The following is a 19,765-nucleotide window of genomic DNA, read 5'->3' as shown; positions in this document are numbered from 1 at the left end:
TTGCTTAGGGAAATTGGATCTAGTTCTCTCCTTCATGCTCATATACTATACTATATTGAAAATATATTAAAGAGATTTGACAAGGATTGTACATTAGGTGATGCTTATATCATTAAAAGGGACAAGTTTAATGCTCATCAATGCCTCAAAATTGGTTTTAAGATTAAGGAAATGGAAAAAATCACTATGCTTATTACTTAATAATAATTGGTTTTATATGTGTAAAAATATTGCATATATAACCCCGAATTTCCACACCACTCCCTTTCATTTTGTCTACTCTCACCTTCTTGGAGTCTTTCCGGAAACATCTATAACCCCGAATTTCCACACCTAGTCCCTTTCATTTCGAAAAGTAATGTTTTTAATTATTATCTTTCATTGTTAAGTTCATAAAATACAAACCGTCCAACATTTTTAACTCTCACCTTCATGAAAAGAACATATCACCCGGCCCTCTTCTATTTTTCATATGTTTTTCCTCATATATTCATTATTTTCTGATTTTGAACACCAGATTGAAATATCTTCTCCTTTCATACATCCTCATGTTGTCGTTACCTTCAACTTCTTCCTCCATTTCTAGAAAAAAATACGATGTTTTCTTGAGTTTCAGAGGTGAAGATACCCGCAGCAACTTTACCGATCATCTCTATGATGCTCTAAGTAGGAGTGGGATCGTCACTTTCAGAGATGATCCAAAGCTGGAGGCCGGCGAAGAGATCGCACCTGAACTCTTTAAAGCAATTCAGCAATCATGGTGCTCGGTAATCGTTTTTTCACAAACTTATGCCTTTTCAAGTTGGTGCTTGGAGGAGCTTGCTGAGATTGTTAAACAACATAACAACGACGGCCATAAAGTGTTTCCAATTTTTTACCATGTTGGTCCATCTGATTTAAGAAAACAAAAAGAGAAAGTGGAAGAAGCCTTTGCCAGACATAAAGAGAGATACAAAGAAGATAGTGAGAAGATCCAAAGATGGCGAAATGCTTTAATTCAAGTGGCTGGAATCAAGGGATGGCATTTAAATAAAAGGTAATTCCTTCTTTTCTTCTTTATTTTCTAGTTTTTGCATATATATGTATATCTTTTTTCTTTCTAATCCTATGTGTTTAATTGAAAAGTGTCATATTTCAATAAAAGAGCAAACTTTGTATTCTGGCTACGCAACAGATCTTGCTTTCTTATTCTTGGTTCTTGTTTGCTTCCAAACTATATTATGTTTGATGATTCATTGAAAAGAAAGTTTATTTGAAACATATCAACAAAGTTTTATTCAAAACATTAAATTTTCCTCTCTTTTCTTTAGGCATGAATCAGAATTTATTAAAGACATTGTCAAGAAGATATCAGCAAAACTATGTCAGACATATCCAGCTACTCATAGCGACTTGGTTGGAATTAGTGAACGCTTGGAGGATTTATATTTGAAAATAAACATTGGGGAAGATGATGTCCGCGTTATAGGAATTTGCGGAATGGGTGGCATCGGTAAAACGACACTCGCAAGAGTTGCTTACACTCAAATGTCACCTCATTTTGAAGGTAAAAGCTTTATTTCTGATATTCGAGAAGTTTCAGACAAATGCGGGCTAGTTTCTTTACAGAAACAACTTCTTTCACAGATCTTTCATGGTGAATGCTTCAACTTTTCGATGTTCATGAAGGAGTGACATAATTAGCCATAGGTTGTCTCACAAAAAGGTTCTTGTTGTTCTTGATAATGTTGATAACATACAACACTTAAAATGCTTGGTAGGAAGGCACGATTGGTTCGGATTAGGAAGTAGAATCGTTGTAACAACAAGAGAAGAACATTTGCTTCGGTCTTGGCCAGTTGATGATATGTATGAGCCCACAACATTGAATCCCAAAGATGCGCTTCAACTTTTCAGTCTGAAAGCTTTTCATAGTGATACAGTGCAGAAAGATGATTTCATTGAGCTTTCTAAACATGTTGTAAATTATGCTGGTGGGCTCCCTCTAGCTCTTGAAGTTTTGGGTTCCTTTTTGTGCGGTAGAGATGCTGCTCAATGGAGAAGTGCGATTGAAAGACTAAAAAGAGATTCTAAAAAAGAAATCCTCGATAAACTTTGAATCAGTTTTGATGGACTGGAAGAAAGAGAGAAGAATATATTTTAGATATAGCATGCTTCTTCAACGGGAGAAGAAAGATTTTGTAATTAAAGTATTGGATGGTTGTGAGTTTTTCCTGATATCGAATTGATGTTCTCATTAAAAATCTCTCGTAAAGTTAATAAACACAACAAATATTTGAATATGCATGAATTGTTGCAAGAAATGGGAAGAACAATTGTTAAAGAAAATGTGTTGATGAACCCGGAAAACGCGTTGCAGATTGTGGGAGGAAAGGGACGTCCATCATGTCCTAACAAAAACACTGTAAGTCATTCAACAAAAGTTGCATACTATTTCTTTTCTATCCTCCATTATTCACCATTTATTTTATTTTCTTAGTGTCTCGTTCTTGATCTTTTTAGGCTACGAAATGATTGAAGGTATAATTATCGATAATAAAAGGTAAGAAGGCACACACATAAACTTATATCTATGTGTACTGTAAATAATTATTATTTTCAATATGATAAAAAACTATATCAAAACTTTTGACATTCAATATTTCAATGTTTAATTATGAAATTTATATATCTAGCAACATATTTACTTTTTAAAAGAATCAAAAAGAAATGTATGTATTTTTGAAATATTAATGGTATATTTTTTGTGAATATTAATGGTATATATTTAATGTACTAAAAGCGTATATCAACTAATTAGATTATAACATGTCATCAAATTTTTTTAATAAAATGATTTTATTTTTAATTATGTATCATTGTTTGGTTCATTAACTTGTAAATTATGTATTGTTTATGGACCAAATATAAATCAACATATTAATTCAATTTTTAGGATTAGGTAATTTAACATCGGATGTGATTGTTAGATATAAGTATCTCTTTAATATGGGTATATTCAAAAAATTTAAAATTATTTTTTCACATATTTAAAAGGTTCTTAAAGGGTCATATCTTAATACCCTTATACGAATGTGCATTAGATATAAGTATTGGATACGAGTACTTAAAAAACAATATCAATGCAACATTTCTTTTAGATATTGAATGTTTTTGTATATTTTGAAGTTCATTTTTGTTTTGTTCATGGATATTAGGAAATCGAACAAGATGCTCAATTTGAGTGTGGATACCTTCTTGAAGATGAAAAAACTGAGATTGCTCAAAGTGCTTTGCCTTTCAAATTGTAATGATCTCAAATATCTTTCTAAAGAACTACGACTTTTAGATTGGATAGGATACCCTTTAAGATACTTGCCTTCAAGCTTTCAACCGGACAACCTTGTCGCACTTCTTTTACCATGTAGTCACATTCAACAACTATGGAAGGGAAATAGAGTAAGAATTAACTCATCTTATCCTTGTGTTTTAGCTTATTTTAATATAAATTATTAAACTTTGATTAAGGTAAAACAAAAATGAGCATTATATATATGTTTTCTCATTTGTTTCTAATTTATTATGGTCTTCAACAGCCCTTGTTTAACTTGAAAATAATGAACCTCAGAGGGTCTCAAAACCTGATCAAGACACCAGACTTCACAACAGCATCAAATCTTGAAGTTTTGATTTTGGAAGGTTGTACCAAATTAGTGGATGTTCATCCATCAATCGGGGTGCTTAAGAGCCTTAAACTTTTGAATTTAAGAGATTGCAGAAGTCTTAGGACTCTTCCAACCAAAATTGGAATGGAATCTCTAGAAACATTAATTCTTTCGGGTTGCTCAAGTCTTGTAAGGTTTCCGGAGATTGATGGGAAAATGGAACGTCTAAAAACTCTAGATCTTTTCGGTTGTTATAGAGTGGAAAACTTATCGGAGAATTTGCAGCAAGCAAAGTTTTTGGAAGAGCTAGACTTGAGTGAAACAGCCATAACAGAACCACCATCCTTCATTTTTCAATTTAAAAATCTTAAAGTTCTGTCTTTCAATGGGCGCAAGGGACCATCATATAAGTTACTACCAAATTTGCCTCCTCTTCTCAAGGTAATCCAAGGAAGAAGGACGAATCCCATGGTTCGGATGTTGCCTTTGTTGTCAGGTTTGAGTTCTTTAAGAGAGCTAAAACTAAGGGACTGCAATCTTTGTGAAGGAGATATTCCACGTGATATTTCTGGTCTATCCTGTTTGGAAAAACTTGATCTTAGTGGTAACAATTTCATCAGCATGCCTGCATCTCTTACTCGACTCTTGAAGCTTGCAAATCTTATATTGTCAAATTGCAACATGTGCACTTTTGGTGAAGCAGATACTCATAGTGATATTTCTGGTCTATCCTCTTTGAGTTATCTTAATCTTAGTGGTAACAATTTCATCAGCATACCTGCATCTCTTACTGGACTCTCAAAGCTTCATGTTCTTGACTTGTCAAATTGCAACGTGTGCACTCTTGGTGAAGCAGATATTCATAGTGATCTTTCTGGTCTATCCTCTTTAATAAGTCTTGATCTTAGTGGTAATAATTTCATTACCATTCCTTTGGCTCTTACTCAACTTTCCAGGCTCAGATTGCTTACAATGTCAGGTTGCAAGATGCTTAAATCGTTGCCTGAGCTACCAACAACTATAGCAGTTGTGACTATAGATGGTTGTTCTTCACTTGAAGTAGTTGCAAGTCCATCAAAAGTATGCAATTTAGCGGGTTGTGGTGACATTCGTGCCATTAACTGCTTCAAATTGGCTGAGAAAATCAATGCATTAACACTGCTGAAAGAACATATTAAGGTCGATTAATCTAATTTTTCTACCTTAGAAAATCTCATACTTGAGAATTTATGGTTTTAGTTACCAAACGACTTGTGTTTTATTTTGCAGGGGGTTCGATATCCAAGAGATTGGTTTGATAGTTGCATCTTTGATATTATGATGCCCGGAAGTGAAATCCCAGAATGGTTCAGCCAACAAAAAAGTGACAAATCAATTAAGATACCCGTTCCGAAAGATAGTCAATGGATTGGAGTTGCTTTCTGCTGCATTTTGTCAATAATGATGCTTCAAGGCATATCGAGGCTATCGGATGTAATGCATCTATTTTTCGAGGTAGAAATTGTCGACCAATTGATCGGAGAAACCGGTGGGTAGGTCGATACCTTGACAAGCCCATAATGAAAGATCACCTTTTTCTTCGTTATTTTCCGCGTGATGAATTATATCTTTCCTTGGCGGATAAATATGGTGACTGTGAAACCAATAATTTATGGACAACAGATTGCTTAGATCAAATAGGCGATGAGCTTAAGTTGTCTTTCAATGCCGAATTTGGACCAAATTGCCGTTGTGTTAAGGTGAAGAAGTGTGGTGTTAGAATAGTGTATGAGAAAGATTTGGAAGAGATAAAAGAGTTGCAGTGCCATACCACTCAATCTTCTCCAAATTTTGAACACATCCACCGACACTCTGCTCAAAACCATGGATCAGTAGGTAGCACTTCTCACATGAAACGAAAACGTAATATCTATGAGGAAACGGAGGAAGAAGAGCCGCAACCAAAACGGATGCAAAATATTTTCAATTTTGTAAAGGGCAATCAAGAAAGAAGCATTAACTGTGGTAAACTACTTAACCAACTTCGTCCTATTAATTTTCTTTTACACATCTTATATTTCATTTAAACAATTATTCTAGACTTGTTTTGCATATGAGATATGATCCTTCCATTATATGCCAAAACATTTTAAAAATTTTATTCATATTCATATTCATATTCAACATATACATATCTCAAATGTTGATAACATTATTTTTTATACCATTTAAAGTTTTAGTCACTTATCGAATGTGTATATTTTGATTGGTTTCACCTTTTTTTATTAAAATTTTATTTCCACTATATATATTCACTTACATCTATATTTTATTTATAGGTTGAAGATGAAGCAAATTAAAACAAAATTGTGAGACAAAAATGGAGACGAAGCAAGTAATGATAAATGAGAGTCCTTTAATAAGGATCGATCATAATTTCAACTGAGTTAAAAATCATTTTATTTTTATTGGAGACCAACTTATATGTTCAATTTAATCAGTCAAAACTGTTTTATATATTTAAAAGATTAAATATAAATCCTTAAAGGTACTTAAATAGATTTAATCCATTCTAATAAAGTATCATTTATATTTCACGACTTGAAATACAAATAATATTATTCCAACTCCTCAGTTTATATTTTTTATAAAATATTTATGTTTAGACATTTATTTTAATATTTATTCAAATATGAATATAAAGTATGCACTAATATTCAATTAGAAAATCTTTTGTACGTGAGTGTTAAACAGTTGTTACGATGGTTAGTTTGATAGGTTGTTACAAAATCTGTTAAGCAGTTCATTAGACAGTTGGTTATCATATTTGTATAAAACCTCATCAGTGTATTCATTCAACAAGATAGCATAAGACTAAAGAATTCTTTTATACTTCACTTTTCTGTTTATACATATTTCGAGTAGTATCTTATATGGTATCAGTCACCTAGTCCTGGTACGTGCTTCCGTTGTTGTGTTATGGCACCATCAGCCGATTGTAACTTTGCTGATCCTATGAGTCCGACGTTTTCTGGTCAACGCTTGGTCCAATCTTTCCCCCGTCATGACACGGTGAAACTAGAGGGAGAAAACTTTGTTCAATGGCAGCAACATATCCGATTGATAATAGAGGGATATGAGCTGCAAGGTTTCTTGGAAGGTACGCTGTCTGCTTTGTCTCGATTTATTGCGTCTCCAGAAGGTGCTCTTATTCTGAATCCAGAAGTGGCTACATTCAATCAACAGGATAAGCTATTAGCTTCTTGGCTCCTAAGTACGATTAGTTCGTCACTTTTGTCATGTTTTACCTCTACTCAATCTGCGTGTGACATCTAGAGCACCGCAAATCGTCTTTTTGCTGCGTCAACTAGTGTGAAAATTTCTCGCATCAAGCATGATCTTCATTCTACAAAGAAGGGTGAGTTAACTGTCACAGAATATATTGCGAAGATAGAAAATACCTGTGCCTTACTTACAGCTCTGGATCGGTGGTGTCAGAAGCTAAAAAGGTGGAAGTCATTTTGGCTGGGCTCTCATCGGATTTTGATATCGTACTAACCTTGGCTTTGTTCTTGACGGAGCCTCTTCCCTTTCTGCGTTTGGTCGAGGTTCTCATGGAATTTGAAAGTAAACAGCTGCAAGTGGCGCGTGAGGTTCCCATCCATGCTCATCCTGTTGAAACGCGTAATGTTGCTGCGATCGTTGATTCTGTTTCACGTGATGTGCGTGGAGGCCGTGTGACAGTAGGTTTGCAAGAGCGTGGCTTCTGTTCGCTCATGCAGTGCCAAATCTGTAATAGGTTCGATCACATGGTGCAGCAATGCTTCTATCGCTTTAATTGGTCTTACGATAGTCTGAATGCTTCTACCACGGTGAGGTTTTCACCGTCTACGCATAATAGACAACAAGGTTTTGGATCTGGTGACCTTTTGAGAGACTGGTCGTCTTTTCAAAGTCGGAGTGAATATCCACCACAACTGCAAGCTACGAATTTTGGTGAAACTGGCTATTGGTTGAGTTTGCAGAAGACACAAATGGACAGTGGTTTGGATCTGTTGGCCCGTTTGATTTCTTTGAAAGGCGTGTTGGGCATGCTGTGGGCCAGTGTTCTGTACAACACATTGGGCTGCCTTCCTCGGTTGCACACAGGCCCCATTATGCAGGCCAGATTCGTGGGTAGTGTCTTGGACCAAATGCTGGTCAGGTTTTTAGGTCGGTTCATGGGTAGAAGACTAGTCAGGTTTTTGGGCAGAATACTGGGCATTATTTTGGGTCAACTAATAGTAAGTGTTTTAGTCCTATTAGCGGGAGCATGATGTGCAACAATTTGGGCTGCATGCAGGCCAGTCTGTTGGGCCTCTTAGTAGGTAGATTAATGGGCTGAATAGTGGACAGGTTGATGCTATTCAAAAACTTGGGCCTAATGCTAATTTTGTTGGTGTTGAAAGCTCTATGCAAAATAATGCTCCTGTTCCGTAGCGAACAAAACCACGAGTACGTGTTTTTTATTTTAATTTCTCTCAGTGTGTTGGGCTACCCCGAATTCTTGATTTTCTTGCTTCTGATTTTTCGGATGCCACACAGTATGATTCCAACTTTGATAATATATACTAACTCGTGTGTTCCTGTGCCAATAGGAACCTCATCATAGTATCCAGATTCAAGGGCAACTCATCATGTATGTCAGAATGCATCTGATTTAAATGCATCTAATTAGGAGCATTTGATTCATTTTGATAATGACATCCTAATCATTTAGGCATAAACAAGAGTTCATGGGTTATGCGTCCCTAGAGAACAGGTCAGTGAAACTACAAATCTCATCTCCCTGAAGTTGCAGTGGAGCAGACTAAAGATAATGAATCTTATTTCCCTGAAGTTGCGGTGGAACAGATTGAAGCTATAAGTTACAGATCCTATCTCTCTGAAGTTACTGTAGAGTAGATCATATCAAACCTTATCTCCCTGCAGTTGCAGTGGAACAAATTAAAGACCGGCTACAAATCTTATCTCCCTGAAGTTGCAGTAGAGCAGATTTAAGCCACAAACCTTCCCCTTTGAAATTGCCGTGGGGCAGGTTGAAAATACAAGCCTTACTTCCCTGAAGTTGCAGTGGAGCAGACTGAAGCTATTAATCCTATCTCCCGGAAGTTGCAGTGGAGCGGATTAAAACGATGAATCCTATACCTTTAAAGTTGTAGAGGGTTTGATTAAATTTGATCATATCAAACCTTATCTCCCTGAGGTCGCAGTGGAGTAGTGGAGTAGACTAAAACCAAAACCTCGTCCTCTTAAAGTTGTTGCGAAGAAGATTGAAGCTACAAGAAGTGCAGTGGAGTGGATTGAAGCGATAGGACACAGTGGATTGGAATAAGGCTACTTGAAGAAGAGAAGAGTCAAAAGAAGTCGGGACTTGGTGAGACCAGGCAAAATTGGTCTTCCTTAGTCTTTGCTCTATTCTCGTTACACGACAACGAGCAAAGAGGGGTAGCTTTACAGCCCATTTTGCATTGCCCAGTACCCAAATAAACCAAATTACCCACATCTACCCAAAACCCAATTACAACCTGGGGCCCAAACCAAAAGACTCAGCCCAATACCCCTAACCTAACCAAATCCAACACAGCCCAAATGGCCCAATGCAAAAAAAAAGGTGGGAGTCTGAAAACCCTAGCCCTAGGTGCGTCGCACCTAGGGTCTTCTAACCCTTGACCTACCAACCGCCACCACCGCATGTCTGTCACCGCCGTTGTCATGTCGACCGGCGCCTATCAATCACCTACAGGAGAAAAATAAACACACAAGCAGTAAAATAATAGAAAAAATGGAAACAAATCGGCTATAAAAGTCGAGCACCACTTCTATATATATATTCATTTTTTTTACGACTGGTTAATGAAAAAGCAGAGCAAAAGCTTTTAAAAAAGGTTCACTCCAGTTTAACTGCTTCTATTTTTTTTCTGTTATTGTATTTTTTCTTTATTTTTTATTTTTTTATGTTTGTTTATTTTTACGACCCTTTTTAACAAAAACGAAACAAAATGAGAAAAGGTAAGATACCTGTTTGCTTCGAAAACCGGCGCCGGAGCCCATCTTCGACGTCACCGGAGTCGAACAGGGGAGGTTTTTTTCTTTTTCTCTCGGTCCCACGGTTGATAAGGCCTAGCCTTCAGGGACGCCGTGAAGTGAGGGCTGAAAAGCCTGCTTGCATGACTCGAGCATCGCCATGGAGCAATGGCGATGGCTTAACTTAAGGGCCGGACATGTGAGAGAGAGAGAGAAGGAAGTTTTGAATTTTTTTTTTAAAAAACTTTGTAAAAATGATTTTTTTAGAAAAAAATTTAAGTTAAATAATGATACTTATACAACGTCGTTTTGACATTAGGGGGCAGGTGCCAAAACGACGTCGTTTTGACATTAGGGGGCAGGTGCCAAAACGACGTCGTTTTGGCCCTGACACGTGACCTGACCTGTTGGCCTTCAGGATTCGCGTGTTTCTGCTGTGAAGGGGCTATTTGCGCATGTGGTCCTTCTACTTTTGTGAGGCTTTGCAATTTAGTCCTAAAATTTTTTTCTTTACATTTTGCGGTATAATTTCATTTTTGTTTCTTTTCGGTCCAAACGGAAACGGTGCACTCTAAAGGACTGGGAATAATCTCCCATATAGTCCTCGCCCTTTTCCAGCGCATTTCAGTTGGCCCTTTCGTTTTTTATTTGTAATTTATACCTTTAAAGTCGATTCAAATTTCGATCCAGTCCCTTTTATATTTATTTATCCATTTTTTTATAATTTACACTCCAAAGTTTATTTTAACCTCAATTTGATTCTTTATCCTTTTAATTTCAAGCTTTATTTATTTATTTATTCTTTTCGTTCTGTTTTATTTATTTATTTATGCATTCATGTATTTATCAATTTCCTTACTTTTCTTGTGTTTAGAATTTATATTGTTATTTATTCCTTTATTGATACATTTCATTATTATTATCATTATTATTAGTGTTTAATTCATTTTATATTTCTAGTATTAGAATAGTAATTAATATGGTCATTGTTATTATTATTTGGTGATTATTATTATAATTACGTCATGATTATTATTGTATTTTATAATTTATTATTTACCCTTTAAATATTCTACTAATATAGTTATTTTATGTTATTTCATTATTATTGTACTATACATTGTATGAAATAATTGTTTGCCTTCACACAATATTTGCATAAATTAAACTTACATATTGTTATATTACATTAATTCTTACTTAAATTCAAAAAAGGAAAATTTTTAAAATAAGACAACATTCTGTATTTAGAAACTCAAGAAAGTCGTACCCTAACTTATGGGGTTTCGACTTTCTCGAAAAATTCCAACACACGAATCATTTCAAACAAAGTTTTTAAATGTTCTCGGGAATTAATAAAAGATCGTGTTCTAAATCACGGGACATGATCTCTTTTTTAAACCCGAGATAATCGAACTCTTTCAAAATAAATAAATTTTTCGGCTTTCATTCTCGTATCGGGAATTTTAGACATTGTGTCCTAACTTACTGGACGTAATTCTTCTTCTCGATTAACTTGGAAATATGCTTCTCCTTTTAAATTTTTCAAAATTTTGATAAAAGGATCGTATTATTTTTCTTTTTTTTTTTAACTCTTCAAAATTTTCAATTTTCGACGCTAAGACACTAATTAATCAGCTAGATACCAATTTTGGGCGTTACGAAGGTGTTAATCCCTCGTCGTACGTAACCGATTCCTGAACCCATTTTCTTTTTTTTATCGTGGACCAAAATCATTGTTTTTTCAAATCGTTTATTAAAATAACTATTTTTCGAGGTGGCCCGATCACACCTCATCAAAAAAGATTAGTGGTGACTCCCACATTCGTTTTCATTTTTTAAAACCCGAGTTGACCCCATTTTATCAAAAAAAAATGGTGTCAACAATGATAAGAATATAAAAACAAAATTGAGGTTTGGTTTTATGTTTTTTTATTGCTTTTTAAGTATGGTTTTCAACAGCCAATATATTAGTTGAAAGTGATCAACTTTAAAGGGTCCCAAAACCTGATCAATACCCTAGACTTTAAAATTGTAGATGTCCATCCATCATTTGGAGTGCTTAAGAGGCTTAAACTTTTGAATTTCAAAGACTGCAAAAGTTTTAGGAGTCTTCCAACCAGAATTGAAGTGAAATCCCTTGAAACATTGATTCTTTCGTGTTGCTCAAACCTTCAAAGATTTCCAGATATCGATGGGAAAATGAAATGTTTACAAACTCTTAATCTTTCTGGTTATTATAGAGTTGAAAATTTACCAGAAAATCTGCAGCAAGCGAAGTTTTTAGAAGAGCTCGATTTAAGTGAAACAGCCATAACAGAGCCACCATACTTCACTTTTCAATCTAAAAATCTTAAATTTAGTGGGTTTGGCCTGCCCTACAGGCATTGATTGCCTTAGAGCCACTGACTGCTACAGATTGGCTGAGAATATCAATCCATTAACATTGCTAATTATTAAATACGTAAAATACAAACCGTCCAACATTTTTAATTATTACTTGTAATTAAAGTAGACTCCACTTTGCCAACTATCACCTTCTTGGAAACAACATCCATCGCTCATCTTTGACCCCTAATTTCCACCCCTATGCTCATATACTTACTTTTTCTAGTTTCTTTGTGGATATTGGGCGATCTATTTTCTGATTTGGAACACCAGATTGAGAAATCCTTCTCCTTTCATACATCCTCATGTTATCGTTCCATTCAACTTCTTCCTCCATTTCTGAAAAGAAATATGATGTTTTCTTGAGTTTTAGAGGTGAAGATACTCGCAACAACTTCACGGATCATCTTTATGATGCTCTAACTAATAGAAAAGTCAACAATATTCATTATATGTCTAACTAATAACATTATAAAAATATATGATTAAATTAGGTTAGAAATTAAATCTTAAATTTAGGCATAATAAAAAAACTAAAATTGAAATTCTAACATTTTCTTATAATGTAAAAGAAAAAAAATCCTATACATTAAATTAATAAATTGTATTCATACATAAAATGTTATGATAGTGAGTAAATATAAGTTATTTTAGTCTGCACCTAATGAACATTTTAAATGCTTCAAATAGAACTTAATCATATAAAAGGCAAAATGTGAGGGACCGAATTTAAAATAACGCATTGTACGTCCTCCCTGGACAGGTGTCTCCAAATACTCCTTTAATATATAGTTATATGGACAATTATATGATTATGTAAATGAAAGTAAAAGACAAACCGTCCAACACTTTACTTATTACTTAGAATTATTGTAGGCTCCATTTTGTCAACACCCACCTTCTTGGATTCTTCCTGGAAAGAACATGCATCACCCAATGTCCATACCTACTCGTATTCATTTCGAAAATTCAAAGGTTATAGAGAAATTGCTTAGAAACGTCCTTTATTCTTCCCTGGAATTTTCACCTGTTTTTTTCAATCTTCACTCTCATATACTTATTGTTTCTAGTTTCTTTCTGGCGTGTTGAGCGATCAATTTTCTGATTTTGAACACTAAATCCACATATATTTTTCTTCTCAAACACTGTCATGTTGTCATTACCTTCAACTTCCTCATACATTTCTAGAAAGAAATATGATGTTTTCTTGAGTTTTAGAGGTGAAGATACTCGCAAAAACTTCACCGATCATCTCTATGCTGCTCTAAAGAGGAGTGGGATCGTCACTTTCAGGGATGATCCAAAGCTGGAGGCCGGCGAAGAGATCGCGCCAGAACTCTTCAAAGCAATTCAGCAATCATGGTGCTCGGTAATCGTTTTTTCACAAACTTATGCCTTTTCAAGTTGGTGCTTGGAGGAGCTTGCTGAGATTGTTCAACAAACAACGACGGCCATAAAGTGTTTCCAATTTTTTACGATGTTGATCCATCTGATTTAAGAAAACAAAAAGGGAAAGTGGAAGAAGCCTTTGCCAGACATGAAGAGAGATACAAAGCAGAAAGTGAGAAGATCCAAAGGTGGCGAAATGCTTTAATTCGAGTGGCTGCAGTCAAGGGATGGCATTTAAATAACAGGTAATTCTTTCTTTTCTTCTCTATTTTCTAGTTTTTTGGATATGTATACTTTTTTCTTTTTTTCTAATCCTATGTGTTTAATTGAAAAGTGTTTCAATAAGAGAGAAAATTTTGTCTTCTGGCTCCGCAACAGATCTTGCTTTCTTATTCTTGGTTCTTGTTTTCTTCCAAACTATTTTATGTTTCATGATTCATTGAAAAAGAAAGTGCATTCGAAACATATCACTGAAAACATTAAAATTTCTTCTTTTTAGGCATGAATCTGAATTTATTGGAGACATTGTTAAGAAGATATCAGCAAAACTATGTCGGACATATCCAGTTACTCATAGCGACTTGGTTGGTATTAGTGAACGCTTGGAGGATTTGTATTTGAAAATAAACATTGGGGAAGATGATGTCCGCGTTATAGGAATTTGCGGAATGGGTGGCATCGGTAAAACGACACTCGCAAGAGTTGCTTACACTCAAATGTCACCTCATTTTGAAGGTAAAAGTTTTATTGCTGATATTCGAGAAGTTTCAGACAAATGCGGACTAGTTTCTTTACAGAAACAACTTCTTTCACAGATCTTTCATGGTGAATGCTTCAACTTTTTCGATGTTCATGAAGGGAGTGACATAATTAGCCATAGGTTGTCTCACAAAAAGGTTCTTGTTGTTCTTGATAATGTTGATAACATACAACACTTAAAATGCTTGGTTGGAAGGCACGATTGGTTCGGATTAGGAAGTAGAATCGTTGTAACAACAAGAGAAGAACATTTGCTTCGATCTTGGCCAGTTGATGATATGTATGAGCCCACAACATTAAATCCCAAAGATGCGCTTCAACTTTTCAGTCTGAAAGCTTTTCATAGTGATACAGTGCAGAAAGATGATTTTATTGAGCTTTCTAAACATGTTGTAAATTATGCTGGTGGACTCCCTTTAGCTCTTGAAGTTTTTGGTTCCTTTTTGTGCGGTAGAGATGCGACTCAATGGAGAAGTGCGATTGAAAGACTTAAAAGAGATTCTAATAAAGAAATTCTCGATAAACTTCGAATCAGTTTCGATGGACTGGAAGAAAGGGAGAAGAATATATTTTTAGATATAGCATGCTTCTTCAATGGGGAGGAGAAAATTTTGTGATTAAAGTATTAGATGGTTGTGAGTTTTTCCTGATATCGGAATTGATGTTCTCGTTAAAAAATCTCTCCTAAAAGTCGATGAACACAACAAATATTTGAAGATGCATGACTTGTTGCAAGAAATGGGAAGAACAATTGTTAAAGAAAAATGTGTTGATGAACCTGAAAAACGTTGCAGATTGTGGGAGGAAAGGGACGTCCATCATGTCCTAACAAAAAACACTGTAAGTCATTCAACAAAAGTTACATACTATTTCTTTTTATCCTACATTATTCACTATTTATTTTATTTTCTTATTGTCTATTCTTGATTTTTTTAGGCTACAAAAATGATTGAAGGCATAATCATCGATAATAAAAGGTAAGAAGACACACATAAACTTATATGTGTATATTAAAAAAAAATTAAAAATTATTTTTTTCATGTATTTAAAAGGTTCTTAAAGGATCATATCTTCATACCCATATACGAATGTGCATTAGATATAAGTATTGGATACGAGTACTTAAAAAACAATATCAATGCAACATTTCTTTTAGATATTGAATGTTTTATATATTTTGAAGCTCATTTTTGTTTTGCTCATGGATATTAGGGAATCGATCAAGATGCTCAATTTGAGTGTGGATACCTTCTTGAAGATGAAAAAACTGAGATTGCTCAAAGTGCTTTGCCTTTCAAATTGTAATGATCTCAAATATCTTTCTAATGAACTACGACTTTTAGATTGGACAGGATACCCTTTAAGATACTTGCCTTCAAGCTTTCAACCGGACAACCTTGTCGCACTTCTTTTACCATATAGTCACATTCAACAACTATGGAAGGGAAATAGAGTAAGAATTAACTCATCTTATCCTTGTGTTTTAGCTTATTTTAATAAAAATTATTAAACTTTGATTAAGGTAAAACAGAAAAAAAAAAAATTGAGCATTATTATGTTTTCTCATTTGTTTCTAATTTATTATGGTCTTCAACAGCCCTTGTTTAACTTGAAAATAATGAACCTCAGAGGGTCTCAAAACCTGATCAAGACACCAAACTTCACAACCGCATCAAATCTTGAAGTTTTGATTTTGGAAGGTTGTACCAAATTAGTGGACGTTCATCCATCAATCCAGGTGCTTAAGAGCCTTAAACTTTTGAATTTAAGAGATTGCAAAAGTCTTGGGACTCTTCCAACCAAAATTGGAATGGAATCTCTTGAAACATTAATTCTTTCGGGTTGCTCAAGTCTTGTAAGGTATCCGGAGATTGATGGGAAAATGGAACGTCTAAAAACTCTAGATCTTTCCGGTTGTTATAGAGTGGAAAATTTGCCGGAGAATTTACAGCAAGCAAAGTTTTTGGAAGAGCTCGACTTGAGTGAAACAGCCATAACAGAACCACCATCCTTCATTTTTCAATTTAAAAATCTTAAAGTTCTGTCTTTCAATGGGCGCAAGGGACCATCATATAAGTTACTACCAAATTTGCCTTCTCTTTTCAAGGTGGAAGAATGACGAATCCCATGGCTCGGATGTTGCCCTTGTTGTCAGGTTTGAGTTCTTTAAGACAGCTAAAACTAAGGGACTGCAATCTTTGTGGAGGAGATCTTCCACGTGATATTTCTGGTCTATCCTGTTTGAAAGAACTTGATCTTAGTGGTAACAATTTCATCAGCATACCTGCATCTCTTACTCTACTCTCGAAGCTTGCAAATCTTAAATTGTCAAATTGCAACATGTGCACTGTTGGTGAAGCAGATAGTCATAGTGATATTTCTTGTTTATCATCTTTGAGAAGTCTTAATCTTAGTGGTAACAATTTCATCACCATTCCTTTGGCTCTTACTCAACATTCCGGGCTGCAACGGCTTGTATTGTCAGACTGCAAGATGCTTAAATTGTTGCCTGCGCTATCAACAAATAAACGAGTGCGGATAGATGGTTGTTCTTCACTTGAAGTAGTTGCAAGTCCATCAAAAGTATGCAATTTAGTGGGTTGTGACATTACTGCCATTAACTGCTTCAAATTGGCTGAGAAAATCAATGCATTAACACTGCTGAAAGAACATATTAAGGTCTATTAATCTATTTTTTCTCCCTTACAAAATCTCATACTTCAGAATTTATGGTTTTAGTTACCAGACGACTTGTGTTTTATTTTGCAGGCGGTTCGATATCCAAGAGATTGTTTTCATGGTGGCATCGTTGATATTATGATGCCCGGAAGTGAAATTCCAGAATGGTTTAGCCAACAAAAAAGTGATTTTTCAATTAAGATACCCCTACCTATCAACCTTTGGAAAGATAGTCAATGGATTGGAGTTGCTTGTTGCTGCATTTTTGTCAATAATGATGCTTCAAGGAACGAGTGTATCCACTGTGATGGATCTATTTTTCGAGGTAAAAATTGTCGACCAATCTGTCAGAGAAACCGGTGGGTAGGTCAACGCTTTGACAAGCCCATAATGAAAGATCACCTTTTTCTTCGTTATTTTCCGCGTGATCAATCATATCCATTTTCCTTGGAGGATAAATATGGTGACTGTGAAACCAATAATTTATGGACAACAGATTGCTTAGATCAACCATGCGATGAGCTTGAGTTGTCTTTCAGTGCCGAATTTGGAGAAGGTGAACCTTATGTTAAGGTAAAGAAGTGTGGTGTTAGAATAGTGTACAAGAAAGATTTGGAAGAAATGAAAGAGTTGCAGTGCCATACCACTCCATCTTCTCCAAAATTTGAACACATCCACCAACACTCTGTTCACAACCATGGATCAGTAGGTAGCAGTTCTCACATAAAACGGAAACGTAATATCTATGAGGAAACGGAGGAAGAAGAGCCGCAACCAAAACGGATGCAAAATTTTTTCAATTTTGTAATGGGCCAATCAAGATAGAAGCATTAACTGTGGTAAACTACTTAACCAACCTTGTCCCATTAATTTTTTTTTGCGAATGTGATATATCCTTCATACTCATATTCAACATGTACATATCTCAAATGTTTTATACCATTTAAAATTTTAGTCACTTAATTCATTCCTTTTTACATAATCTAAATGTGTACATTTTGATTGGTTTCACAGTTTTTCTATTAAAATTTTATTTCCACTATATATATATATTCGCTTACAGCTATATTTTATTTATAGGTTGAAGATGAGGCAAATTAAAACAAAATTGTGAGACAAAATGGAGACGAAGCAAGCAATGATAAAATGAGAATCCTTTAATAAGGATCGATCATAATTTCAATTGAGTTAAAATTTATTTTATTTTTATTGGAGACCAACTTATGTGTTCAATTTAATCAGTCAAAACTATTTTTATATATTTGAAAGATTAAAAATAAATCCTAGAGGTACTTAAATAGATTTAATCCCTTCTAATAAAGTATCATTTAAATTTCATGGCTTGAAGTACAAATAATATTATTCCAACTCCTCAGTTTATATTTTCTTTATAAAATATTTATGTTTAGACATTTATTTTTAATATTTATTCAAATATGAATATAAAGTATGCACTAATATCACTACAGGAAAATAGACTTTTAGCGGCGTTTTTTTGGCCTTTAGCAGCGCTTATAAGCGCCACTAAAACTATTTGCGGTGCTTTCACAAGCGCTGGGAAAAATGCCGCTATTGACAATGCTGGAAAACTTTACGGCGCTTTTAGTGAAAAAGCCACTATAATTCTTGACCTTTAGCGACGCTTTATTACAAATGCCGCTATAAGTCTTGGCCTTTAGCGGCGCTTTTTTTACAAACGCCGCTAGAAGTCTTGGCCTTTAGCGACGTTTGACAATCCATAAATACCGATAGAAAATAAATAGGCACTCAAAACAAGTATATGTTCGAGCATCATTGACCAACTCCTTATTAAGTCTTGGCCTTTAGTGGCGCTTTTTTTACAAACGCCGCTAATTTAGGTATATTTGCGAGCCTACATTTTTCACCAATTCCAACCCTTCCTGCATAAAATTCAACCAAAAACAGCAAATATTTTTGCGAAAATCCAACCAAAAATAGCAAATCTAAATTATACAAAAGATATATGATATATTTTATAAATGAAATATAATTTAAAATATTCTTACAATAATGTTAAAAGTTAGAATAAAACAAATGTCTAAGATGGTGGCATTTGCAAATGCTGGAACATCTTCATCATAGTCTGAAGCTGTTGCTGGAGTTCATCGTACTTTCTATTTTGCTCTGCCTCCCTCGTTGTTGCCGTCGCCTCCCTCACTGCTGCCGCCGCCTCCCTCGCTGCTGCATCTGCTTTAAGTTGAGCAATTTGCTCAACTGTGCTAGCTTGCATCTCAGTCATCTGAGTTATCTGCTCTCTTAACCTTTGAACTTCAGCTTTAGCTCGACTCCCGGAAGGCATGTAGTGCTGCGAGCTGGATCCAAAATATTGGGTCGGGGTAACACCAGATCCTTGAAATCGAACCTGACCATATCTTTCAGGACCTAAAACTTCATTCAGTTATCGATGTCCTCAAAATTAACAGAACTATCAGTCGAAGCAATCCTTCATACTCCGCTTTCTTATCTTTTAGTTTCTCCTAAAAAATAAATTAAAGAGTTAGAAACGAAATATATAATAAAAAGGAATACAACATAAGTTAACATTATTTAAAACTACTAACGACGAATTAAACCATTATAATTAAACATTATAAATATTTATAATAAATAAAAATTTATTAAGTAAATATACCATAATTTCTCCAGCTTCGGATGTCATCAGAGATCCATCTTTCTTCCTATGAGTAATGTTAAAAAGTTGAAGGCGTCCAACTTTTTGACCAGATGAGGCTTCCTACAATATAGTATAAAAAATATTATTTAATAGTAGAAACTGATTAATAATTGACAGAATTAATAAATTCATAATACCTCGGCCTCAGCTACACAAGCAAAACTTC

General features: G+C 34.8%; 2 protein-coding genes across 2 annotated transcripts; both read left to right on the top strand.

Annotated features, from left to right (window-relative positions):
• The first annotated feature begins 414 nt into the window (after positions 1-414).
• LOC105801380 (disease resistance protein Roq1-like) lies at positions 415-17,886 on the top strand. The gene is made up of 6 exons (XM_052627308.1): positions 415-1,036; positions 1,311-1,636; positions 1,761-2,042; positions 3,152-3,438; positions 3,576-4,823; positions 16,995-17,886. The coding sequence occupies exons 1-6, from the start codon at positions 549-551 to the stop codon at positions 17,727-17,729; spliced, it is 3,366 nt and encodes a 1,121-aa protein (XP_052483268.1). The 5' UTR covers positions 415-548; the 3' UTR covers positions 17,730-17,886.
• LOC105761499 (disease resistance protein RUN1-like) lies at positions 14,857-16,344 on the top strand. Its single transcript, XM_052627310.1, has 4 exons — positions 14,857-15,065; positions 15,162-15,202; positions 15,438-15,678; positions 15,823-16,344. The coding sequence occupies exons 1-4, from the start codon at positions 14,943-14,945 to the stop codon at positions 16,342-16,344; spliced, it is 927 nt and encodes a 308-aa protein (XP_052483270.1). The 5' UTR covers positions 14,857-14,942.
• Positions 17,887-19,765: the final 1,879 nt, after the last annotated feature.

Source organism: Gossypium raimondii, unplaced genomic scaffold, assembly GCF_025698545.1.
Source record: "Gossypium raimondii isolate GPD5lz unplaced genomic scaffold, ASM2569854v1 Contig00131, whole genome shotgun sequence".
NCBI classification, from domain to species: Eukaryota; Viridiplantae; Streptophyta; class Magnoliopsida; order Malvales; family Malvaceae; genus Gossypium; species Gossypium raimondii.
Note: the sequence above shows the minus strand (reverse complement) of the source record. Positions and strands in the feature narration are given on the sequence as shown.

Bases quoted from the DNA above. Each gene is read 5' to 3' on its own strand.
- LOC105801380 (XM_052627308.1), top strand. From the start codon at position 549: ATGTTGTCGTTACCTTCAACTTCTTCCTCCATTTCTAGAAAAAAATAC. The intron at 1,037-1,310 runs GTAATTCCTTCT...TCTTTTCTTTAG, and splicing joins GGATGGCATTTAAATAAAAG to GCATGAATCAGAATTTATTA. The intron at 1,637-1,760 runs GTGAATGCTTCA...AATGCTTGGTAG, and splicing joins TCTTTCACAGATCTTTCATG to GAAGGCACGATTGGTTCGGA.
- LOC105761499 (XM_052627310.1), top strand. From the start codon at position 14,943: ATGCATGACTTGTTGCAAGAAATGGGAAGAACAATTGTTAAAGAAAAA. The intron at 15,066-15,161 runs GTAAGTCATTCA...TGATTTTTTTAG, and splicing joins ATGTCCTAACAAAAAACACT to GCTACAAAAATGATTGAAGG. The intron at 15,203-15,437 runs GTAAGAAGACAC...CATGGATATTAG, and splicing joins ATAATCATCGATAATAAAAG to GGAATCGATCAAGATGCTCA.